Raw genomic sequence first — 27,010 nt, 5'->3', positions numbered from 1 at the left:
TAAAAGATATTAATGTTCTTACTAAAATAAAAATCTTGATTTCTACAAACATCACAAAATTTCGATTTCCACAAACATCACAAAATCTCGATTTTCTGCTAAGACAAAAAAATTTTCGATTTTTCTCAAAAAAACGAAAAATTTTGATTTTCCGCCAAAGACGAAAAATCTCGGTTTCTCGCCAAAAACGCAAAATCTTGATTTTCCGCCAAAAACGAAAACTCTCGGTTTTCCACCGAAAACGTAAAATCTTGATTTCCCGCAAAAAACACAAAATCTCGATTTCCCACCAAAAACGAAAAATCTAAGTTTCTCGCCAAAAACGCAAAATCTCGATTTTCCGCCAAAAACAAAAACTCTCGGTTTCTCGACAAAAACGCAAAATCTCGATTTCCCGCAAAAAACACAAAATCTCCTTCCCACCAATAACGGAAAATCTAGGTTTCTCGCCAAAAATGCAAAATCTCGATTTCCCGCCAAAAACGAAAACTCTCGGTTTCTTGCCAAAAACGCAAAATATCAATTTCTCGCCAAAAATGAAAAATCTCGGTTTCCTGCCATAAACGAAAAAAATCTTTGTTTCTCGCCAAAAACGCAAAATCTCGATTTCTCGCCAATAAATGAAAAATCTCGGTGTCTCGCCGAAAACGCAAAATCTTGATTTCTCGCCAAAAACCACATAATCTCGATTTTTCACCAAAAACAAAAACTCTCAGCTTTTCGCCGAAAACGCAAAATCTCGATTTCCTGCCAAAAACATGATATCTAGATTTTCTATCAAAAACTCAAAATTTCGGTAAAAAATTTTTGCGTCAAATATACAAAATCATGTTTTCCCACAAAAAAATGCAAAAAAAAATATTTTTATATATTTTTAAAACTTAATTTAATAAAAACATCATTAATTAAAAAATATTAATTCAAAAGTATGTTCTTTTTATTCATTTGATATATTTTGCATCCAACTATTTTTCTAAATTTACAAACGAACAATTTAATATCTAAACGTAGCATCTTGATGCAAAACCTAGTTTCCAAAACAAACAATATCTAGATGTTGTATCTAGATGCTGATCTATATGCAAAATCTAGATGCAACATCTAGATCCAAAAACGAACATGGCCTATATATATATATTTTTCTTGCCAATTTCAATTAAAAAAATGACAGAAAATAAAATATTTATGTGAAAAGTATTTTTAGATATCTCATTAATGGAGGCAAAAAATTTGCTGGATATCTCAAAAAAAAAAAATTATTCTTAAAATATTAGTATTAAATTCATGAGATACTCCGATTGAAAAATTCATGAGTATCTCACCATCACAAATTTATGAAATTCTTATAACATTATATTTCTCTTGCCAATTTCAATTGAAAAATATTTTCTGAATGTCAGACAATAAAGATTTCACTAACAACTTTTAGTTGAATTTAAAACAACTTTTGATTGAAGCTGGAACAAGACCGTCTTGGTATCACCGATTGTATTATTAAGAAAACCTGTTCTGGTTAACATGTAGATAAAGAGAAAACCTATTCTGGTTAACATGTCATGGGTTCGAGTCCTCTTAACCACTTAACTGTACTTTAAATTTGAAATATTTCCAAATGTGTATCCTAATGCAAGGTCTTCTGGGATTAGTTTTTGGGCCTAAACAGTTTCTGGGATACCTACAGTTATTAAAAAAAAAACCACCTTAAGTTTGATGAGCTTATGTCTCACAAATACCAAATGCTATCCAATATGTGAGAGGCCATCCACTCTTTGCTTCTTCGTTGTGTTTAACCGTTGTTTTCTCTTTATAACAGTATAACGTAACTCATTCTAAAGCAATAACAATTAGATATATATATAGGGGGAGGAGGTAGTAAAAATTCAATGGGTCAAGTGCCCTTTACTGTTTATATCTTTTTTAAATAATTTAAATAAATTTAATCAAAAACTTTTAATTTAATAGTAAAAATAAATAAATTACCCCCAACTAATTTTTTGTTTTTTTTTATAAATCTATGTTTTCAACTATTTTTTTTATAGATCCGCTACTGTATATATATATATTTTTTGGTTTTGATGTTAATTTTACTACCAAAAAATTAGAGGTTAACTTACTTATGGTTATAAGAAAAAGTTTTAACAAGCTTAACCTTTTACCAGGGGAAAAAAATGTAACATCTACATAAAGTTTTAACATAACCTACGTACAAACATTGTCCTCGTTTCTTTTAGAATCTTTCAAAATAAAAGTCATGAAATAGTTACAAGAAAAGAAAAAGAAGAATAGGAAAAGACATAGCGTATGGTTTGTTGTGCATGCATGGTCAGAAGTTTCCCCATGCATGCAGGAGTGGACCCTAATAGCCATCTTCGTCAAGCGCGAGGACCCAGTCTGCAGCACCGAGTTAACTCAGAGATTCTCTCCGACTCGGAATATCATCATCTTTCACAGTTTTCTTCGTTTTGTGCTGCCGTGGTTGATTTGTACACTCTTCGTCACTTGGATTAGTTTCTGCTTTTACAAAATATTACAAACAGAGGATTCTTAAATCTTCTTCAAATTCATTTATAGATACATATAACAAAATGTTATTGACGACAATCATATACATGTAACAACGAGTTTAATTTACCTGATTACTGATTCATGCCGTTGGTTCTTGCCGGAGGAGATGACTCGCGATGATTATGGTTGGCCATTAATAATTGCCAGGGACGGTGTTGACTTCCCACACCAAGAAAGTCTCTGGTGAAGCCTCTTTCATCAACTTCCTTAGCTTTTACATTACTCTCCGTTTGTTTGATGTTGAAGATGGAGGAAGTCATTAAACCAAAAGCCGTGCTATTGTCGGAGCTTGATGATGTTCTCTTTGATCCCATTTGAGCCGCTTTCTGTAGCAATGCAGTAGCCGACATGGATGCCATTACTTGTCCACCGTTTGGAGTATAACTATTGCGAGATTCTGAAGAGAACAAAGAACCGTTACTAATTCCCTTCTTAGTCTCATGTTCTTCTTGGTTCTTGGAGATTCCCCTCTGGAGAATGTTGTTGTTGTTGTTTTCGTTGACGAGCCATTGGTGAGATGATTGTCCTTGTACATGCCAAAGATTTTGAAGCGATTCTGATGCACTACGAGGTGAAAGCGATGATGAGGAGGCGAATACGTTTGTTGGTAAGGGAAGCTGGTTGGTAAAGGTTTGTCCCAAGAAGGCATTGATGTTATTGCGATTGGTATTGAAACCGTGTTGGTCCAGTTGAGAAGATGTAGTGTTCAGTTGTCGATTTTGAGGATTTGCATTCATGTTTCCAAGGTTGACTTCCATGTCCGGGGCATTGTTCAAATAAGCGGGTGCAGGTGCCGGTGCGGGAGTTGAGACTAATCTAGCACTCTCTTCAGCTAAAGCGTCACAAAATGCTCTATGCGTAATGAAACTATCTTTCCTGTTTTAACCCATCAAAGAAACCAAATCAAGAACGTTACTTAAACAAACCAGAGATCTTGAGACGAAGCTCAAACTAAATCAGTTGGTTTATATAGAGAAAAGGAAGCAATCAGAGAGAATTTATACTTTGAAAAGTGTGTTTCAAAATTACCTGGAAAAGAGGGTACCACAGTCACATCTGTATTCTCTGGTACCACAAATTTTGCTATGAGCTTTCCAATCGGACATGACAGCATATTTCTTGGAACATTTGTCGCATTTCCACTTCTTCTCTCCATGTTTTCTGCTGAAATGCTTCTTGATCCCGGTTAAGTCACCGAGGGCTCGAGCTGGGTCATGGTGTACGCAGCTCTTCTCAGGACAGATGTACACTTTCTTCTTGACTTGCTCTTTGTTCGTCCTTTGCTTTAGCTTCCATGGAAGGTTATGGCCTCTCCGGTGAAGCTGAAGGTTCTGGTCTCTCTTAAATCCTTTGTTGCAGATCTCACAGATGAATCGGTTCGTCGCCATGAGGGAGTTTGGCGATAGAGCGATGACTTCTGCATCTGGATCTGTTTTTTTTTTTTTTTGTTAATTTGTTTTAGTTTACCAAATTAAAACAAGGAAATGAAAAAATGGAAATCAATATATATATATATATATATATATATATATATACATTACAAGACAAAAGGATCCGAAGTTGGAACAAGGTCATTGTTCTTGATTGAAACACATAGAAATAATTATCAAGAAATATATCTATTGAATATATGAAAAGTCCAAGATTTGGATTGAGTGTACATACCTGGATTTCCCGGGAGATTTCTTTTCTTCTTGGTTGAGTTTGAGGTGGCAGTATTATGGTTAGGGTTAGGATTTGGGGTGATGTGTTCTTGGTTAAGGACATAGCTGGGGACTGAGAGGTGATGATGATCATCTGGCATCATCATGTTGGTTTAGTTGGGAGAGAAGAGAGAGAGAAAGAAAGAGGAAGAGAGAGTTTCGAAGTAAGAAGACAAAACAGTTGGACAGAGAGAGATACAGAAACACTCTTTCATTTGTCTCACAGTTCTCTACTAAATCAAGTAAAAAATCTGAGAGCAAGAAGACAGAGAGAGTTATGAAGAAGAAAACAAGTAAGAATGTAAATAATTACATATTAAGAGTACAATATATAGAAAGACAATTTAAAGAATACACCAAATTGACAGAATTATATAATCTTAAATTTATGTTTCTTTTTAATTTTTAAGGCTTTGAAAAATAAATTTTTTAACTTTGTAAGCCGACGACTATATATGTTTTCTTATGGTTGTCATAGAGTACACAATTACAAGAAGTTCAACTAATGTTTTGCAAATTTATATAATAAATATATAAGAATTCTGGCTTCATAAAATATTCATTCCTTTATATATACATGTAGAAACTTTATTTCAAATTGATGAATGTTTTTACACTAGTTTTCTCAATATAAATCCCACAAATACTTATGGAGCGCAAGATATTTCATTTGTTTGATGGGTTGAAAAATGGGATGGACATATTTTCCAAGAAAGTTAAAAAAAAGGTTTTGTTTTTTTTTGGGGGGGGGGGTCGTCGGTAAAATTTTTAATAAATATAATTTTGTTTTTATTATTTGTGATAGTAAGCTTTTGGGCTGTTGCAAAGAGTCATGTAGGATAAGACCAAAAAGAAAGCTGGCCAAGAGGGAATCTCTCTCCCTTCACACACGACGACTGTTCTCTCTTACAAGTCGGTCAGCGAGAGACTCAAACTGGACCACTCTCCATCTCTAAATCTCTCTATATATATATACTCATCTATACGTAACTTACGTATTAAGAATATATATATATATATAATATATATATATAATATATAGTGTAGTGTACGTACAAATAGAGTGTATAATTTATCTTATGGTGTATGCATGAGATTTGTATCTTCTAAATTTCATGGTATGTATTTGTTATCATGTTATTTTTGAGTGAGTGGTGAGTTCTCGGACCCTCCAAATATTGTGTCTTTAAGCCGTTTTAGTTTGATTTTGATTGGAAGGAGATAAATATTCCCGGCGAGAAAATGTACAGGATTCCATAACTCCTCGATTAATCTTATTTAAGCAAAACAACAGTTTCATAGCATTTATAATGATATGTAATTCCTTTACGAGTATATAAACCAGTTAGCTAAGTAAATGTAAAAAAGACCAAGGTGGTGTACGTATACAATACAAAGTGATTTGTTACAGATCCCGCAATGTTTACCAATTTTTATTTTAAACAAAATATGGCTATTAAAACATATAAGATTGTATTTAGTGCGGAAAGAAAATTTTACTTGGAATGTTTTTTTTCATTCTGAGTTATTATTATTTATTACAAATTCTAAGAACAATTCTATGCACAATTCTTCAACTGATAATTTTACTGCATACAAAGATCCACATCAGATGGTTTTACCTGCTCTATATATGTTGGTGATGTAAAGTTTGGTATTTGACACAGACTTCGACGAGTTTCTGTACTTGCACCACGCTGATAATGTTCTACTTGAACTTCATATTTGTAATGCTCCGATCACCACCATTCATGCACCTCCATGCCTTCTCTCGGCATGTAAACCCTATCTTTGTCTGACGGACGGTGCATTGGGAGTTACGTAAGATTTGTTTACTATTTCTGTATATCACCATAATATTTTTCCGTGTTTTGTCTTCATCAACAGTGTCAGAAATTATCAATAGATCACTCATTTCTAAATTACTCTAGTTTTTAGCAAGCTAATTAACTCTAATATTCTCTTTAGACAAATGATCTGCACTTTGATGACATAAATAACTAAATTAATTCTTATATGTGCCATCATATAATAGAAAAGATGAAGTTACAGTATTTTTTTTATATAAAACCATTAATGAACCTTTTGTAAATTACTGGACCGAATAAGCTACAGTTAGAACTTTGAAGGTTATTTACGTTTTTTTTTTTGGGGTAGAAATGCTATTTTACGTTTTTATTTTATTTTTTTTTGTTACTATTTTAAGATTCTAACAAATAATTAAGAAACCTTAGTTAAGGATCTTCTAGAAAACCATTCTTTTACACTTAGGGGGTGTTATTCAATCTGTATGTTGAAATCAACTCCACCAGATTAGAGTAGATCAGATTTAAAATTTTTTAATTCATTTAGAATCTAAAGTATATGAGTTATTTAAAATTTTAAATTACTTAGCAGTGTATTTAGAAAGTCACATGCTATCATTTAAAATCTAATAGAAAAGAATTCTCAAAAAAATTCGTCGAAGTAAAAAATATCACTAGTCTCTATAAACATGGCAAATAAATTAAATAATCAAAACAAAAATCAGAACAATTGCTAATCCAGAAAGATATTACTTTTTCTTTGATGACTTATGGAGAAAGAGAAGTGAGATAAATATGTGCTAAAGAAAAGAGAGAATAGTGAGAAATTGAGTTTTCATAATAAATAATAAATGGTTTGTTGACTTATGGAAAGAGAGAAGGGTGAGAGAAATGGACTAGGGAAAAGGAAGACGTATGAAGAATGAAAAGACAAAATGGAGGGAAAAGAAAAAAAATTGGAGGGATGAAAAATGATGTATTCGATGGATTAATATATGGAGGGAAGAAAGAAAAAAACAAATGTTAATAATTATTTGTGTTGAATTTTATAATTATCAAAATCTGAGGGTAAAAGGTTAGATTTTGATTGCTATATTTAACACATAAAAATAGGTTCAAATTCAGTTAAAATCTTTCACTTAAAATCAGTTGTCAGAATCTGTTAAACATGAATAACATAAGATTTTAATTGACTTATTCAACTCTTTAATTGAATAACAATGGATTTTAAACTCTATTAATGAAGAGATTGTAAATACATGAACCAATAATATTGGATTTTGAAGGAGAAATCAAAATCAATTATTGAATAACAATGGATTATAGATGGATTTAAACTCTATTAAAAACCATGATTGAATAACACCCCCTAATATATGCTCTGTATATCGTATATAGAAAAGTTGTTCAACTCTCTCCAGGTGAGTGATATATTAGTACTGGAAAGAGTGACACATGTCACAAAAAAATATTTCTACTATTAATGCATAAAAAAAATTTAATTTAATTTTTATTATGTTAAAAATAATAAATTATCAGAATAATATAAACAAATTTAAATTAAACATCACAATGTATAAACAAACATAATTTGAGATTTTAGTTTTGTCTACTCTTTTTTCTATGTGATTTATTCATATTTTTTAATTAACAAAGATAATTTATTCATAAAAAGTAAAAAAAAATATAAGTAATAAAACCAAAAATAAGAATAATAGATTAAGAAAATTTCAAACAACTAAAGAACAAATTTAGTAGAGTTAGAAAACCACAAAACACAAAAAAAAATATTCATTAAACAATCGAAAAGATAAAAAATTATCAAAAATAAAGAAAAAAATGACAAAATAAAAAAGAAAAAAATATGACAACAAATAAATAGAATCAATAAAATATATGAAAACAAAACATGAATATGGTAAACTGCAGAAAGTAAAAATGATCGAAAAAACAAGTTACTAAATAAAATAAAATAAAAAGATAGGTTAAGAATTTTAGACAATTGAAGAACAAGTTTTGAGATTGCTAGATTGAAATTTCAAAATGATTGCTACATTGAGATTTCAATTAAAAAAATTTAAAAATAATTGATAGAAAAGATTATTATGGTCATAAAAAATATTAAGGAAATCGCAAAAAAAAAAATTTGATAGTTGAACTAGAAAATTAAAAACATAAGTAAAACAAGATTCGTGCGTACGAGTTTTCTCCTAGTTATTTCAATTATATTTCTAATATCCTAACTAATAATTAAGAAATAGTTCATTAGTTATGCATCTTCTAGAAAACCTTTTTTACATTAATTATGTCATGTATGTTTTGAACTTACTTAAATAGAATCTCTAATGCCATTTGCCGTTTTTAGGTAAATTTATGATATAAATGTCAAACTATTTATTTATTTTCCTGTAGTCTCTAAGAACCGCCTAGGTAAGTTCCTGATCTTAATCCATAAACAACTTCTTTGGTAGTTGCAATACAACCAACGTCTTTGGTAGGAAAGAATAAAATCCAAAGAAGTGATGTATACGAGTTCTAAAATAGACACCAAAGGGCGACAAGGTATGTGATGGGTCCCCAAGAAAAAGTAAATAGATCTCATCTGAGTGTTCAGACAAAGAGATGACTGTTCTCTCTGAATTTCTCTGTGTTTTCTTTATTGTACTTTTCCTATAGAAAATTAGAAATGATTTGAGCATTTTCAGTAGAGGTAAGTAATGTTGTGATTAAAATATAAAAACAGAATTCGTTCACGTAAGTTGATGATACCATTGGTCTTGAATTTGAAAGGCGAATTATTAGAAAAGTTAGGTTAGTTGTTTAATGGATGTTCTTGATATGATTTTTAAGAAAACAGTCCATTGATTCTGTCAACTAAAATAAAAGCTAGGGCCTAGGATTCATTTTTGTCTTATTGGAAGATACAAACCATATGTCTACTTTGTTTATGTAAATTATCTGTCAAACCAATATAATGTTTCAAGTGTCCGCCAAAATAATATCAGCCTGGTACTTGTTAAACTAGTTCGTCCAGGACTTTGATTATCGTATATATCAATTTCTGATGATTTTGCCCATGACACTATTACTTCATCTTCCTCAAACCCAAGATGACAAGCGATTCAACAACCATGTCGAGGAGGAAATAACATAGAGGGAGTGCGCCAAAAATAGAGGCTGCGTCGGATCGTGCTGATTAAAGCCATTCATGGATCTTCTAGATGCATCCATTGTCATCCACCGCGACAGATTGTGTAGACAGCGAAGGCAGCAGAGTGGTATATTAGCATGGATATAAGGGAAAATGCTTATTTAATTCTCCAAGTATTTGAAAGTGGCAAATTTATTTTTCAACTATTAAGTATGCAATTTAAATCTCTAAGTTAGCATTGACTTTTTATGTGTCCAATTTCGCGAAATCAACATAAATTTGAAAAATTAAATTGCCAACCTAAAAGTTGAAAAATTAATCTGTAAAATTGTAAAACTTGATGAATTAAACTATCTGAATTTTATTAAGTGTTGTACTCGTTTCTTTTTAAACCAATAAGTTTCCAACTGCCACTTTCCAAAGTTCTAATGAACTTTCAACGGAATGAAAAAAAAATTAAAATTCCAATAAAAGTAAACTTTCCAATGTTTCAGGTCACATATAGTTAGGTTTCGACTAGTTTAGATGCTGAATGGTAGTGTGGTTGTTGGAATTCATAATCGACATTGTATTTTGAACTTCTTGTCTTAATACCAACCGTTGGGCCAATAGTCTGAAAATTGAAATGGACTCGAGCTAGATCTGACATCGGTTGGAAAGGATCAGCAAAAACAGAGCACATATAGAGAAGTTTAAGAAAGAACAATACAATTGAAAACGATACTATTTGATTATTTTGTTTCCTGCCACCTGGTTTCTTCATCCTCATTCACTGATTATGAAATGTTTAACCACAACTCAAGAAGACGAAAATAAAAAAAAGATATAAAAAGCACTACATAAATCTTTTTCTCACAATCACAAAAAAAAAATCATTCAGCAAACCATACGTTCAAAACCAAGTATTCAAAAAAGTGGAAACAAAAACAATACATATATCAACAACACCCCCAATGAAACAGCTTTTACAATCACAAACAATTATTTTGCAGTCAAATTTAACCAAACCTTCCAGTTAGATCCGAAGGGATCATTTACTCAGCAACAGCAGGCAAATCAGTTAACGCTCGCAATCGATTAGGAATCATCAGCTTTATATTTTGAGCGATTTCTAGATCCAGATTCGTCAAACTGGGCATGGCATCTTATGACGATCATCCGCTCATATGACGATGCATCAGGACAATAAATCAACTTTGTGAAATCATCGATAATATTTGGAAATGAAGCCCCAACTCAAGTACGTCAAGAGATCAAAGCTACAATATGCATACTACAAGAACGAGGAATGTGAACATATTTAGGTCTCCCAGAAAAACTCCATGGATCGAAGGCTCAAGTTTTTGCCTTTGTTCGCAATAGGCTCCAGAAAAGGGTTAATTAAATTGCCTTCGAGAGGGGGCAAAGAGATATTGATAAAATCGCAAGCCCAACCATTCCAACATATGTCATATCGTCTTTTCTTCTCCTGAAAGTCATTTGCTCTAAGCTAAGGAGTGTGATTGCTAATTTCTGGTGGAGCTCTAAAGCAGAGAGTAGAGGAATCCACTGGGTGGTCTCGATCAACTAGAGGAAGGCAGTCTTGGCTTAAGGACATTTGAAGAATTCAATCTAGCTCTTCTAGCTAAGCAATTATGGGCCTTCTTCAATTCTCGGATTCTTTGCTTTGTCGTGTTCCTAAAGGGGATGTACTTAAAATATTGTAGTCCTTTAGACATTAATGTCTCGAATCAGCCCTCATATGGTTGGCGAAGCATTTTGGCGGCAAAGCCACTACTTGCATCTAGGATCCGGAAGACTATAGGATCGGGTATTGGAACTAGTGTCTGGTCAGAGTCGTGGATCCCAATCATACCGGCTCCCCCCCCAAGGGTTTACTTGAGGAGAGAGATCCACTCTTATACATAGACTATTTGGTAGATTTTACGTCTAAACAATGGAAGATGGACCGCCTCCGCGAGCTTTTTCCTCCTAAGGAAATTACCCTTATTTTTGAGATTTGTCCGAGCCAAAATGCCTCGAGAGATGGGTACAGTTGGTCCCTAACTAAATCCATAAATTATACGGTCAGATCAGGTTATTAGGCTGCGAGAACCTTATCTCGTCCAGTTTGTGACCTCTCTGTTCAGGGTTCTAGTATCACGGTACTAAAGGCATAAGCATGGAAACTTAAAACTACACAAAAATAAAACATTTTGTGTGGCAATGTGTTACAGGTTGTGTAGTGACATATCAGAGGTTATATTCCCGACATATTGGAAGGGAAAAAAGATTGTCCCAGCTGCGGAGCGGAGGAAGAGACCATAAACCATGTTTGTTTAAATGTCCACTGTCTAGACAAGTTTGACCATTAGGAGAGATCCCTTCGGCTCCAAACATCTTCCCTCAGTCCTCCATCCTCAGGAACCTTAATTACTTATTTTGGCGTGCTCGGACTCTCGGTACAAGTGAGGAGCATCTTCGAGTTTTTCCATGGATTATGTAGTTCATTTAAAAAGCAAGGAACAAGAAGATTTTTGACAATCTAGACGAACCTCCCCCTGACATCCTCGAGCACACAAAACATGAGGAATAAGTTTGGAGAATTGCGAATGCATCTGAGACGAGACCGGCGGCAACAATCTCTAGAGAGACGACTTCTAGTGAGCACTCATTGGATCGAGCGGTTTGTCATATTGATGGCTCGTGGCATGCATGGGATCCCCTTAGTGGACATTGTTGGGTGGTATCATTGGGAGCGCCAACTATTCTCCTTGGACTCAGAGGATTGAACCAGAGCCTATCCCCCTTACACGCAGAATTAGACTCTCTTATTTGGGCGGTGAGATGCATCATTTCCTCCAGAGTGGACTGTGAAATCTTTGCGATGGATTGCTTGGATTTTCTCTCAATGACAAAGTTCCCATCGGAGTGGCCTCCTTTCTTGATAGAGCTTGACGAGTTCAAGACTTTTTCATCTTCCTATAGATTTTTTAGTTAAGTTTATGTCTTTCGTAATTGTAATGTCTGTAAAACAGAGTACAGCAATGGGGAATTTTCTGTGTTATTCAATGAGAAACCCTTAAGAGGGTATATATACATACATGCCGATAAACCTAATTAGCTAAGCCGATATATACGATTGCCTTTATAGGATTAGGCAGATATACACAAAAGATATTGTACATAACCAAATAACTTCCTTAACAAGAACACTATATTCGATCTCCTCTAACACCTCCCCTCAAGTTGGAGCGTATGGATTCCAAATGCCCAACTTGCCAATCATCGTTTCAAAATCCCGCCGACCCAAAGCTTTGGTAAAGACGTCGGCGAGTTGTTCCTTCGTATGCACCTTCCTTGTCGCAATTGTACCATCTTGTAAAGCATCCCGAACTGTGTGACAATCACGCTCAATGTGTTTCGTTCTTTCATGGAACACGGGATTCGCAGCAATGCGAAGAGCAGATTGACTGTCACAATACAGCTCCATTGGTTGCGTTTGTTCGACGCCCAAATCAAGAAGAACATCACGCAGCCATTTCAGTTCACCTACTGTCTTTGCCATGCTTCGATACTCAGATTCTGTTGAGGATTGAGACACCACATCCTGTTTCTTCGTCTTCCAGGATATAGGAGAGTTTCTCAAAGTAACAAACCACGCACCTACAGAGCGTCGAGTCAACAAACAGCCAGCAAAGTCAGCGTCGCACCACCCTCGCAATTGGAGATCACACGCAGACCTCAACAAAATCCCCTATCCGGGAGTGCCCTTTAGATACCTAACAACTCGCAATGCACTTTTCCAATGATCCTCCCTCGGCGCTTGCATAAACTGTGAGAGGATGTGAACCACATAAGCTAAATCCGGACGAGTCGCCAATAGGTATATCAGTCTGCCAACCAGACGCCTATACTTGGCAGGTTCTCCAAGAAGTGGACTTTTTGACACTGCAAGACGATGTTGTTGCTCAATCGGAAAAGTGGCAGGCTTCGCTCCAAGACAACCAGCTTCAGTAATAATATCGAGAGTGTACTTCCGCTGACAAAGAAATATCCCTTCCGGATTTCTTGCCACTTCGATCCCCAAGAAATACTTTAGAGACCCCAAATCTTTCATTCTAAAACACTCGCTCAAAAATGCCTTAAAATCGGAAATCTCCTTGGTATCATTGCCTCCAATAACCAAATCGTCGACATATACCAAGATATAGATCTCTGTACTCCCCTTTTTGCGACAGAACAGAGAATAATCAGAGTAAGACTGTTTGAAACCATAAGCGATCAATGCCGTACACAGCTTCGCAAACCAACATCGTGGAGCCTGTTTCAGTCCGTATAAAGACTTCTGGAGACGACAAACCATGTTTTTCTTCTCGGCGCAAAACCCAGGTGGTAATTGCATATACACTTCCTCTTCCAGATCACCATGGAGGAAGGCATTGTGCACATCCATTTGGTGTAGTTCCCATTGCTTAGCAGCAGCCACTTCAAGAAATAAACGAATCGTTGACATTTTGATAACCGGAGCAAACGTATCAGTATAATCGACGCCTTCGACCTGTCTATTCCCAAGAACCACTAAACGTGCTTTGTAGCGCTCTATGGTTCCATCTGAGCGATACTTGATCTTGTAGACCCATTTGCACCCAATAGCCTTTTTTCCCTCTGGAAGTTCAACAATGTCATAAGTTTTATTCAAATCCATTTCTCCCATCTCATTCTGCATCGCATCTCGCCAGACTTTATGAGCAACAGCATCTCGAAAGAATACTGGTTCGCTTTCCGAACTAACTGCAGCAAGAAATGCCCGATGAGCTGGAGAGAACCTCTTGCTATCGAGATAATGAGAAATCGGGTGGAAGCTAGTCTGATCCATACTCTCTTCAAAAGCAAATTCAATCTCACCATCAACACCTTCAGTGTCGCAAATAGTGTTCATAACAAAATCTTTCAACTTCGATGAGCGTTGTTTCAGACGCATTCCGCGACCAAGTTGCTCATCGGCAGCAAGAGGCAGAGTCTGAGTCTGTATTTGCCCTCTATCTTCTGAACTCACGACGACTGAATCTCCAGCACGAGCTCCATCCATTTCCTCTGCAGGAACAGTGTCGACTTCTGATGCGGTCACATTCGGTGGTGACTCTTCTGCGGAGTCAGCCATATCTTCTACAACAATTTCTTGTGCTGGCGACTCATCCTCAGAGCCAGCCATTTCCCTTGCAGGCAAGGTATTCACTTGTGGCGATGGAGATTCAGGTGCATCATAAAGAAAGTCCAGGCCAGAAGAATCCTGTCGATGAACATCCTGAGGTCCATCGAGGCATTCATGTTGAAGTGGAAACACGTTTTCGACGAACACCACATCTCGAGAAACAAAAATCTCTTCTGTTTCCAAATCAAACAAATTCCACCCTTTCTTGTCAAAAGGGTAACCCACAAATAAGCATCGGCGACTTCGAGATTCAAATTTGTCACCACCCCTTCGCTGTTTATGAGCGAACGCAAGACAACCAAAAACTCGCAAGTTTTCATAAGATGGTGGAGTGCCAAAGATCAGTTCATAAGGAGTCTTTCCTTGAAGAAGTCGGTTAGGTATTCTGTTGATTAAATAAGCTGCTGTCAACACACTCTCACCCCAAAACCGGACTGGCAGCGAGGACTGAAATAGCAACGCCCGAGCTATATTCAAAAGATGTCGGTGTTTTCGTTCTACTCTCCCATTCTGCTGTGGCGTCCCGACGCATGACATCTGATGTCGAATACCCTGTTCTCTGAATTCGGAGGTGAGACAAGTGAACTCTGTTCCATTGTCAGTACGCACAATTTTGACGTTTTTATCAAATTGTCTTTTCACCATCGCAAGAAAGTTCTTCACCGTTTGTCTCACTTGCGTTTTTTATCATGAAGGAGAAACACCCAGACTGCTCTTGAGTGATCGTCCACGATAGTTAGAAAGTAGAAGGAATTGCACAAAGTCGGACTCCTATATGGTCCCCACAAGTCGCAATGAATCATATCAAAAGGTTCGTCGCTTTTATTATCACTTGAATGAAACACTTCTCGACAATGTTTAGCTTTCAAACAAGTATCACAAACTGAAAAATCCCTACTTCTACTGCCAACAATAGGAAGCAAATCAAAAACACTATTGGACGGATGTCCGAGACGTCGATGCCACACCTCCTCGGCTCCATCCTTATTCATATGCAAAGCTTGAAATTCCTTAATGCAACGAAAAAAAATAGAGACCATCTCTAAGCTCCCCCGCTCCACTCAGGTTTCTCGTTATACGGTCCTGGATCACACAACCCTTGTTAGCAATCTGTAACACGACGTCTAAGTCCGCAACAAGCTGAGAAACTGAAATCAGATTGCATCTCAAATCTGGAACAAACAACACATCCCTAAGAGCAAACTGATCATCAAACTGTACTGTTCCCTTTTCACGAGACAAGCTTTGTTTTCCATTTGGAAGACCAATAGTATAGAATAGAGAACTGAATAATTCCTTAGATGATTAGAGAGTACAATATATATACACGATACACACAATATTTAGGTATAAAGTATTTACAAATCTAGCCTTTCCATATCTATTCTCTATATGCCCCCTCAAGATGGAGGTACATGTGTGACTCCAATCTTGTCAGTAAGCTCCATGAATCGTGGTTTAGGCAGTGGTTTCGTTAGAGCGTCGGCAAGCCGATCTTTGGTGGAAACGTAGGCGACGCGAAGAGCTCCAGCTTGAATGTTGTCGCGGATAAAGTGATAGTCGAGCGCTAAGTGTTTCATTCTAGAGTGGAACACAGGATTCGCGGATAGAGATGTAGCACCAACGTTGTCACAATAGATGGCAGGCATCGACGGCAAAGTGAAACCAAGCTCGGACAATAATGAGCAGACCCAGCGTATTTCCGAAGCAGTGTTTGCAACTGCGCGATACTCAGCTTCCGTCGAAGAGCGAGCAACACCCTTTTGCTTTTTGGAGGACCATGCAATGGGTGTGGATCCGAGGTACAAAATGTAAGCATTGGTAGACACAAAATCATCGGTATCACCCGCCCAATCTGCATCGGAGAAAGCATGTAAGGTGATCGGGGAATCAGCTCGGAGAAAAATCCCATGAGACATCGTACCCGCCAGATATCGTAAGACGCGCTTGATGGCTTGCCAATGTGAGTCGGTGGGTCTGTGCATGAACTGTGAAAGGCGGTTAACAGAGTATGCGATATCTGGTCTCGTCAAGGCCAAATATTGGAGGCTCCCTACAACACTGCGGTATTCATTGGCATCATCAAGAACATTCCCAGACAGAAGTGAGAGCTTCGGAGTGGTCATCATCGGTGTGGCAACAGGTTTTGCATCAAGCATATTTGTTTTGATCAGGAGGTCGATGATATACTTTCTTTGCATCAGATGAAGACCTTTGGATGTCCTTGTGGCCTCAATTCCGAGAAAATACGTAAGATCCACGGGTTCTTTTAACGAGAATCGGGTAGAGAGCATAGTGATGAATGTGGTGATAACCGAAGGGTTGCTTCCTGTAACGACAATATCATCTACATATACCAAAGTGTAGACAATATTGGTACCTTGTGTGGCAATGAACACAGATGTGTCCGCTAGGGAGTTGTGAAATCCAAGTTGGAGAAGGAAATTCCGTAACTCCTGGTACCAAGCACGTGGTGCTTGTTTTAGTCCATAAAGCGCCTTGTGCAATCTGCAAACATAATGTGGTCGGTCTTTATCAATAAATCCTGGCGGCTGAGACACATAGACTTCATCCGTAAGTGTGCCTTGAAGGAAAGCGTTGTTGACGTCAAGCTGTTTGAGACACCAATTGTTGGTCACCGCCAATTGCAAAACGAGACAAATGGTTATTGATTTGACAACGGGACTAAACGTTTCCGAATAATCCACTCCGTATTTTTGATTAAATCCTCTTGCCACCAAACGTGCTTTATATCTGTCAAGAGAACCGTTAGGAAGATATTTAAGTGTAAAAATCCATTTTGTCGCAATAACGTTCTGATACGGCCTCGGCGGGACCAAATCGAAGGTATGGTTGCGGATTTGAGCATTATACTCCTCGGTCATGGCATTTCTCCAAGATGGATCTCGCATAGCTTGGGCCACAGTTTTGGGTATGGCTGGTTTATTGGAGATTTGGGCAGTAAGGCTTAGTTTGGTTTTTGGTTTGGTGATATTGTTTTTCCGACGGGTTGTCATGGGATGAGTGTTTGGGGGCGGGTTGGTGGAAATTTGCAGGGGAAGTGTGGTTGTCGATGGTTCAGTGGTAGTGGGCTGAGGATTATCTCGGTTTGTGGGATTTGGTGGGTTGGGGTCGATTGGGTTTGTGTTTGGTGCAACAGTGATATTATTTGGGCCAAGTAATGGGCCTGTAATATTATCACAAGAATTCATTACCTGATCTCTTGTTGGGTCATCATCGTGCGTGGGAGAAGTACGATTCACCAACGTCGTCGCTGTTGGAGCATCCTCCGACACAATTGTGAGTTGCGGCGGTGGCTGCTACGACTGGTGAGGATCCGAGCACAGGGGCGCAGGCAGCAGAGCAGATACGAGTGGTGGCTTGGGGATTGGGATAAGGGTCGGTCGAGCATCGCCATTGACAGCACTTTCTGGTTCGAACGGTGGTGATTTTGACGGCCGGGGCATCGCAAATGGGAAGGTGGATTCGACGAACCGGACATGACGGGAGCTATAAATGCGACCCGAGGCTACATCAAGGCAGTGATACGCACTCTGGGAGAGGGAATACCCTAGGAAGACGCAGGGTAAGGACCGATCTTCAAGTTTGTGTTTCGTATATGGCCGGAGCCAAGGAAAACACAGGCAGCCGAATACCCGTAATTTGTGATAGTTTGGTGGTTGTTGAAACAGCTTGGCATACGGTGAAGTATTGTGTAGCACTGGTGTGGGAAGCCGATTAATGAGATATACCGCCGTCGCGAAAGCAAATGGCCAATACGTCTTCGGAATCGATGCTTGGTGAAGTAACGTCAGTCCCGTCTCAACGATATGACAGTGTTTGCGCTCGGATATCCCGTTATGTTCCGGGGTGTGTGGTGGTGAAGTGAGGTGACTAATGCCATGTTCCGCCAAAAACGATCGCAACGCCAGAAATTCTCCACCATTGTCGGAATATAGAGTTCCGATTTTGGTTTGAAAGTGATTCTCCACCAGTGCTTTGAAGGCAATGAACGTTTCCCGTACTTGTGACTTCAGCTTCAATGGGTACATCCATGTATATCGAGTATGATGATCAACAAGTATAAGATAGTACTTGAAGTTATCCAAGGACACAATAGGAGACATCCACACATCCGAATACACATATTGCAGTGGTTTGTGCGAGGTAATAGTGTTTAAGTAAAATGGTTGTTTGTGACTTTTATTGATGAGACAATGGGAACAAGGAAACTGTTTTTGCAATGAATCCGAACAGGGTAAAGAAAATTGCGACACAATGGTTTGTAAAAGAGGTGGAGATGGGTGGCCAAGGCGTGAGTGCCATGAAGGGAGAGATGTTTATGGAGTTGGTGAGGCAAACATGGATACGGTATTTGAGGAGGTGACTGGCCACTCGTATAGCTCGTTCTTAGTTCTGCCTTGGAGTAATCGGGCCCCCGTTCTGAGATCTTTCACCTGAAATGATGCAGGAAAGAATTCAACCGAAACTTGGTTAGAGTTGCACAAACGGTAAACAGAGATAAGGTTTTTGTGTAAGTTAGGGACATAAAGGACATCATTTAAAGTGAGGGAACGAGATGGAGTAGGGAGAAAAGTGGAACCCGTATGCGAGATTTGGAGACCAGAACCATCAGCGATGGTAACTTCCTCTCCACCATTGTACAGCTGATGCAGCGACAGATTATTCAAATCTGTGGTGAGGTGGTGTGTCGCGCCACTGTCGACAATCCAGTTGTTGTCGGTGCTTGGTGCAGCAGCAGCCAGATTTTCACGAGGCTGCCATGAAGCCGTATTGGGCTGATACGGTCGTGGAGACGGTGAGTAAGAGCCACCTGACTGGTGCATTTTGGAGCAGCGGCGTGCGCTATGGCCATGAACTCCACATAACTGACATCGGCCTTGGTATCCGCGTGGAGCTGAGTTGTCAGAACGAGGTTGAAACTGTTGTTGCTGCCAAGTCTGGTTATTCCGATTGTTGGAACGATTCTGTCCGCGTGGGTTATTATAACCCGAGGGTTTGACATGTGCTGTATTCGCAGTGACCGGGAGTGACGGTGAGGCTGGCGCAGTGACCTGAAGCTTGACTTCATGGTTGAGGAGTTTCTCGTGCACCTCAATGATCGAAGGTGAGACGTCACGTCCTTCAATTTGATCTGCGACGGTCTTGTAATCTTTTGGAAGACCGCCCAAGATGTAATCAATCTGATCCTCATGATCAAGTGGTTTACCGAGGAGTGCCAACTGATCAAAACGTCTTGTGAATCCTTGAACGTACTCGTTGATGGACTTAGACCCTTTTTTCCATTGTTTGAGTTGGTGTCGGATCTGATTGGTGTGACCGCGCGACGGATTTGCATAGATGGTGGTGAGAGTTGTCCAGATCTCGGCGGAGGTGGTGGCTTTGCCTAGCAGTGGCTGAATCGTCATGGAGATCGCTCCAAGTAATGCACTGAAAATGAGTTTATCTTGACGTCGCCAGATATTGTACGCAGGGTTTGGAGAGGTGACACCATCGGTTGTGGTTGTAGGAGCCGGTGCGACGACAGATCCGTCTACGTATCCGGCGAGGTCATAGCCCTCAAGAAGAGCATGAACCTGTCGACTCCACATCAAAAAATTCGAGGTGGTGAGCTTGGTAACGTTTGTCATATTGACATTGAGGATGTTGACATTGTCGGAGACAGCAATTGTCTCGGAGGAGGTAGTGGGTGAAGCAGCCATCGTGAAAAGAAAAGAAAATTTTTTGGAAGAGAAGAAATGGATGGCGGCTGGAAATTTTAGGTCTTGGAATCAGTGCTCTGATACCATATAGAATAGAGAACTGAATAATTCCTTAGATGATTAGAGAGTACAATATATATACACGATACACACAATATTTAGGTATAAAGTATTTACAAATCTAGCTTTTCCATATCTATTCTCTATAAATAGCACATACCAACGTATACTTTCTATCAATCAATAAATCTCCATAACCGGTCATGTGGTTCGATGCACCAGTATCAAGCACCCAATCGGAATAGAAAAACTTACCACTAAGACGAAGTGCATTCCCTTTCTTTTCCTCCAAGATCTTGATCAAAGTGTGCCACTGCTCATTGTTGAGGCCGGTATATCCGCTCCGTTCTGCCTCGACGCTGGTCTCACCGGCTGTGTAAGCCACCACAGCATTGGCTCGTGGCGTTCCTCCACGACCCCTACCAGTTCCACGAGTACCGCCGCGTCCTCCTCGCCGGGATTTATCTTCCCACCACTCTGGAAACCCAATGATCTGGTAACACGTCTCAACCGTATGACCGGTCTTTTTGCAACCAGTGCACACGAGCTTAGATTTATTATCACTCGGATTTCCCATTCTCCCTCGTTGAGTTGCAAACGCAACCTGTGATGCCTGATGCTCTCTTCTGCGCATTACTGTGTGAATTCTCTCAACAGATTTCACCTTGGAGTAAACCTGGTTTAGGTTAGGCAACGGATCCGTATTAATGATCGAAGTACGAACCCCCCCGTAAATCGCGTCGTCGAGACCGAGCAGGAACTGATGAATTCGGTCCTCTTCACTCTTCTTCTCCAATTTCTTGTTGAGGCCACACTTGCATCCTGTGCAATTGCATTCCACCACTGTCTCGTAATTAAGCAAATCTTCCCACAAGACTTGAAGTTTGCCATAATAGTCGATGACAGTCATGTTTCCTTGTCGACAAGTTGCCAACTCTGATTTGATCTCTTGGATTCTCGGTCCATTTCCTTCAGAGAATCGTTCCTTGATCTCTTTCCACAGCTCCACAGGATCTTCTTTGTTAGCCAAAGTTCTTCTCACCTTTGGTTCCACCGTGTTCAAAATCCATAAGGTCACCATCGATTTTGCAGAGACCCAATCTTCATATTCTGCTGCGTTCGCCGCCGGCTCCGTCACACTTCCGTCAACGTAGCCGAATTTCTTTTTCACTCTCAGTGCTGTTCGTACAGCCTGAGCCCATTCATCAAAATTGTCACCATTGAATTGAACCTGTGCGATCACCGCTCCTGGATTCTCAGTGGCTGCGACTTGATACATCGTCAACACACCTTTTGTTTCGTCTTTATCAACCAACGCCATCTTTTACGGTTCTTTTAGAATTTTGATGGCGCTGGCTCTGATACCATGTAAAACAGAGTACAGCAATGGGGAATTTTCTGTGTTATTCAATGAGAAACCCTTAAGAGGGTATATATACATACATGCCGATAAACCTAATTAGCTAAGCCGATATGTACGATTGCCTTTATAGGATTAGGCAGATATACACAAAAGATATTGTACATAACCGAATAACTTCCTTAACAAGAACACTATATTCGATCTCCTCTAACAATGTCCGTGCGAATAAACTTGCCAAACAAGCGAGAGCACGAGGTCTTAGATTTTTCTCATGTAGGTTCTTCAGCACCCAATTGGGTCTCCTTAGCTGAAAGTCCTTTGTCGTAATCTTAATAAAATGGTGTTATTTGCGAAAAAAAAGAGAGACTATAATTTGGAGATGAAAATTGGTATACATGACAAATAAATGTAACCGATCCCAAGGTACTTCAAGTATATTAAATCCCCGATCTTCTTTGGTAATCTACTCTCCATCGTTCTGAGAAAACCTCCTGTAGAATCAATCACAAGCCCTTCCAAATATAGCACTCTTATTAGCTTCCGTGTCACGATAGGAGTTTTGACATAACCCCCCCCCCCCCATAAATTCAATACTTTCTCCAAAGAACAAGAAAGATCTCATTTGTTGGTTCAGAAGTATGTCGCCCATTTTGTAGTTCATCAGATGGTGAACAGCTTCCCTTCTGCAAGTATTAGAAGACTGTTTCTCTTTGTAAACATTTACAAAGTTGACCTCCTTAGCTTTTTTAACAGCCACATCCCTGAGAAGATCATGGATCCTACAAGACATCAAAATTCCTCTTTCTCTTCTCATTGCTTCCATTAAGCTTCTGTCTATCAGCTCTTCTATGTAATCTCGTGAAACATCTTCCATTAGAATCATTCCATGCTCTTGTATAAATCGTTCTGCTATTAATAATTGTATCAACATATCTTTATCGATCTCATAGTCCTATGGGAAGACACCGAGGTAAATAAAGCATAGTTTCAACTCGTGTTGCAACTCCTTGAAGCTTAGATCAAATACAATGGATATGTTAATAGAGTTATCCTTCAGGCGTTTCCATAACCTGGTGTACACTTCATTTCACTCATTTCACCTTTTTGTAGACATTACACCAGCAATGACGACTATAGCAAAGTGGTAGCCCACCACATTTTTGAACCACTTTTTTTCTAATTCTCTGCAGTTCTTCATCACCTTGTTCACTATTCCTAAACGATTTTTGCTGAAACAAGCTCCAGCTTTATTCAAATGTCAAGAACCTTAACTTATGGGCATAGACTCTTGGGGTCCACACCTTCAGCCACGGTTCGGATACATGTAATGACGATGACTCTACTTCCTTTATGATTTCCTGGTAATGCTCTCTTCAAGCTCTCCCACGCTTCTCTCTCCTAAATATCATCTACCACCATCAAATATTTCTTTCCATCTAGAAGTCGGTAAAGGTAAACTTCTAAGGCCTCCTCTGCAAACATCTTGATCCTTTCAAGCTCTTCATCACAAACCATTCCCATAGATCTTATAATTCTCATAAGCATATCTATTGTTTTATAATCTTGAGATACATAGGTCCATGCGCGGCAATCAAATTCGTCCTTCACTTTTGCAGAGTTGTAGAGCTTCCTAGCAAGAGCAGTCTATCCAAGACCTCCCATGCCAAATATGGAGATCATATATCTTTTATTATCCCCATCATCACTAATAAGCTTTGTCAAAAGAATGTTAGCATCATCTTCCAAACCAACTACACGCTCATTGTGATCAATAGATCGAGCACATCAAAGCTGCCTCACCCTAAAACTTGAAGTTGTTTCTCTTGCTCGAGGCTCACTAAATTTGCCTATGCCATAAGTCTGGCGCTTGCGAGTAACATCCAATATTCTTCTCTTAAGGGCTCTGACATCATCAATTTTGTTGTATGCATCAATATTCTTTCCTAATTTGTTGGTCGATCTCTTCAAGCCTCGCCTTTGTGATCTTCCTTTGGCTTTCAGGTCATAGCTGTCCAAAACATTTTCAACATCATAAGCTATATCTAGAACCAGTTTTGACCATTCTTTTGAGACATTGTTTTCGCTTTCTCTAACTTCAACATCCTTGAGGTAACCTCGTATGCACATCAACTCTGTCTTTAGCTCCTCTAGCTCGTCTTTGACTCCCTTCAACATAGACGCTTCTTTAATGAGAGAGTTTCCCATCTTTCCCACAACAAACCCTGTGATCGCATCGACCATCTTCACAAGATCAATTCAACTCAAAAGATCTGTAAGTATTTAGACGGGAAGATATGTTTTGTTTTGCTTGTCAACCTTTCATGTTTGGGAAGCCAAACACTTTAATTCTGCTAAAAATTTGATTAAACCATGTTGGTAATTTTTTTATAAAATTTGAAATAGACGATACCATATAAGTTCTCATTTGTCAACTATCACTACATACATATGTGGAAATTTTAATTTATACTGTTCATATGTACAGACATTGTTAATTTGTTATTTATAAATAAACTGGAATAAACAGAACTTCTACAAATCTAAGTATTAATAGTTGACAAATGAGAACTTATATTGGTGTCACGTCTACTACAAATTAAAAATTTATATTAGGAACGCAATAATATTCTATACACACTATCATCAAAAATTTTAATGTTCAAAATATGTTCCAATAATTTTTATAAATGTAAAAAATTGATCCGAATGTTTAACAGTTGGAAAATCTTGCGTGCAAAAACGATGGTGAACGAAATGAATAAGCTATATAAGAAGATTTTTTTTTTGGGGGGGGGGGAGGAGGTAAATAAGAAGAATAATAAATTGAATAAAAAAATTGTAATAATAAATTATTGATAGTAAGATTAATAAGTTAAATGAAAAAGAATAACTGTAGTAATTACTATAAGAGATCCTATGGTGTATTGGAATGTGGGTACTAATGTTAGTTATGTGATATGTCTTCTGTGGAGATCCAATGAAGACGGGAAACCACCTGTTTTTCTCCTGCGGCTTCTTAGCTGAGATTTGGTCACAGACTCACAGCTAATGGAAGGTTTATTCAGAAACCGATTCACAACGGATTGGCAAAGTATCTTCCATCTTATATCAGATATACGACTTGGACGAGTCCATCTGTTTCTGACCAGATACGTTTTTCAAGCGATAATTCATATCTTATGGAGAGAATGGAATGCTAGTCGTCATGGTGAAAGTATGAAACCCCCATCTCTTACTCTCAAATTGTCAAATCCATCCATAAGCTAGTGCGTAACCGACTTTCTTCGATTCGTGAAGATCATAACTTTGACAAAGCTCTTTAAATTTGGTTTGCATCAAGGAATACTTAAGCAGATTTAGATTTTAATTTTTTCAAAATTTCAAATATAATATTTGTGGAACCCAGCCCAATAGGGATTGGTTTAATTATTCTTTTTCCAAATTAATTTCTAATTCCCTAATTAAACCAGACCAGAAATCCCTATATAAATTCTTAATCCCAGAAACTTTAAATTTCTCTCCTTTTTCCTTCTCCAGCGACATCTTCATTTTCTCTCTTCTCCTCTTTGCCGCTGCAGAGCTTCTTCTCATTCTCTCCTTTCTTCTCTCCTCCATGGCGAGAATCCTATTCTCTTCCTCTCTCCTTGCTGCTGCTCCTCGTTTCTCTCTCTCAGATGCATCTCTCCTTTCTTAATCTCTCTCTCTCGGCCTCCTCCTTAAAGGAACCAAAGCAATTGCAAGATCAAGCTAAGTCCGAATGATTTGTGTATTAGAAGAAAGAATTATATCAGCTTTTGTAAAGCCTTACAACAAGAAAACAGAAACTTAAAGAATGAAAATAGGAAACAATCTTTTCAAAAGAAAAGACTTATTCAACTCCTACAACTACGCTTGATTTATTCCTTCTTTAGACTTTGTCAAATGTCCAACAAATTCCTCTCCTTAAACTGACATACTTATCAGCGTCAGTTTAATCCTCTAGCCTTTGAACTCCCAAATAACTTCTAAGCTTCTCATACTGAATTACTGATCCAACTTGATAGGCTTTGTCATAATGTTTGCAATTTGATCATTGGTACCACAAAAGACTAACCTTATGACTCCTTCACTTGTGAGATTCTTCAAGTAATGATACCTGACATCAATGTGTTTCGTCCTTCGATGCATAACAGGATTCTTTGACAACTTTATCGTTGAACTGTTGTCACATATGATGTCAATGCATTCATCACTTATAGCACTCAATTCCTGAAATATTCCCTTTAGCCAAATACAGTGACAAGCAGTAGATGTTGCAGCAACATACTCTGCTTCGGTGGAAGGCAGAGTAACAATCATTTGCTTCCGAGAGCTCCAACAAATTGCTGCTCCATTGAACAAGAATACATAACCCGATGTGTTTCTTTTATCATCCACATCTCAAGCATAATCACTGTTTGTATACCCCACCACGTTTATCCTTGGTGATCTCCCGTAGAAAACTCCAAAGTCTAGAGTTCCCTTTAAGTACCTTAAACCTCTTTTGGCCATCATCATGTGTTCTTCTTTGGGATCAGACATGAACCTTGCTATGAAACACACTACAAACATCAAGTCAGGTAGGGTTACCATAAGATACATCAGGCAACCCACAAGCTGCTTGTAGAGTGTTGTGTCGACCCCTATGTTCCCCTTCTTTGAAATCACAGTGCCTGGAACAATCAGATTCTTGAAAGAGTTACAATTCCACATGTTGAACTTCTCCAAAACCTCTTTGGCATACTTTTTCTGACTGATATGTATACCATTACCGACTTGATGAACTTCCACTCCAAAGAAAAACTTCATCTTCCCCATGTCTGTCATTTCAAACTCTTTCTGCATCAATGCTTTCAACTCTGCACATAAACCATCATCATCTCCGGTGAATATCAGATCATCGACATACAGACTTACCACAAGACATTTGTTCTCTGCTTTCTTGAAGAACAAGGTGTGATCATAGTTGCTTTTCTGAAAGACCTCCTTCATGAAATAGGTCTCTATACAATTGAACCATGCTCATGGTGCTTAATTTTACGCCGTATAAAGCCTTTCTCAGTTTGTAAACCTTGTCTTCCTCTCCTGCATAGATGAACCCTTCAGGCTGATCTACATATACATCTTCCTTTAGCTCTCCATATAAGAATGCACTCTTTACGTCGAGCTGATAGACACATCATCCTTTCTGAGCTGTCAATGTCAGAAGACTTCTTATAGTATCCCAGAGTGCAACTGGTGCAAACACCTCGGTGTAGTCGATTCCTTCGGTTTGGGAATATCCTTTAGCGACTAGTCGAGCTTTGCAGTTCTCCACCTTTGTCTTGTAAACCCATTTGACACCAATATTCTTTGCGTGTGGTGGAAAATGCACGAGTTCCCAGGTTTGGTTTTTCTGAATGGACTGAATCTCTTGTCTCATGGCATC

The 27,010-nt window shown here is 38.3% G+C and overlaps 1 protein-coding gene and 1 pseudogene across 1 annotated transcript; both read right to left on the bottom strand.

Annotated features, from left to right (window-relative positions):
* Positions 1-2,158: 2,158 nt before the first annotated feature.
* Positions 2,159-4,512, bottom strand: LOC18014106 (protein indeterminate-domain 9). The gene is made up of 4 exons (XM_006418990.2): positions 4,231-4,512; positions 3,595-3,994; positions 2,633-3,441; positions 2,159-2,511 (listed from the first exon to the last, which is right to left on the bottom strand). The coding sequence occupies exons 1-3, from the start codon at positions 4,373-4,375 to the stop codon at positions 2,637-2,639; spliced, it is 1,350 nt and encodes a 449-aa protein (XP_006419053.1). The 5' UTR covers positions 4,376-4,512; the 3' UTR covers positions 2,159-2,511; positions 2,633-2,636.
* Positions 4,513-21,930: 17,418 nt separating this feature from the next.
* LOC18014105 lies at positions 21,931-23,805 on the bottom strand (annotated as a pseudogene).
* Between the last annotated feature and the right edge of the window lie 3,205 nt (positions 23,806-27,010).

Source organism: Eutrema salsugineum, unplaced genomic scaffold (assembly GCF_000478725.1).
Source record: "Eutrema salsugineum unplaced genomic scaffold, Eutsalg1_0 scaffold_4, whole genome shotgun sequence".
Taxonomy (NCBI): domain Eukaryota; kingdom Viridiplantae; phylum Streptophyta; class Magnoliopsida; order Brassicales; family Brassicaceae; genus Eutrema; species Eutrema salsugineum.
The sequence above is the reverse complement of the archived record's forward strand: the minus strand, read 5'-3'. Positions and strand labels throughout refer to the sequence as shown.

What these genes read in the sequence shown, in the direction of transcription:
- LOC18014106 (XM_006418990.2), bottom strand. Translation starts at nt 4,375, where the DNA reads ATGATGATGCCAGATGATCATCATCACCTCTCAGTCCCCAGCTATGTC. An exon ending in AAATCTCCCGGGAAATCCAG is followed by an intron (nt 3,995 to 4,230) that starts GTATGTACACTC and finishes AAAAAAAAACAG; the next exon opens with ATCCAGATGCAGAAGTCATC. An exon ending in TGTGGTACCCTCTTTTCCAG is followed by an intron (nt 3,442 to 3,594) that starts GTAATTTTGAAA and finishes GGGTTAAAACAG; the next exon opens with GAAAGATAGTTTCATTACGC.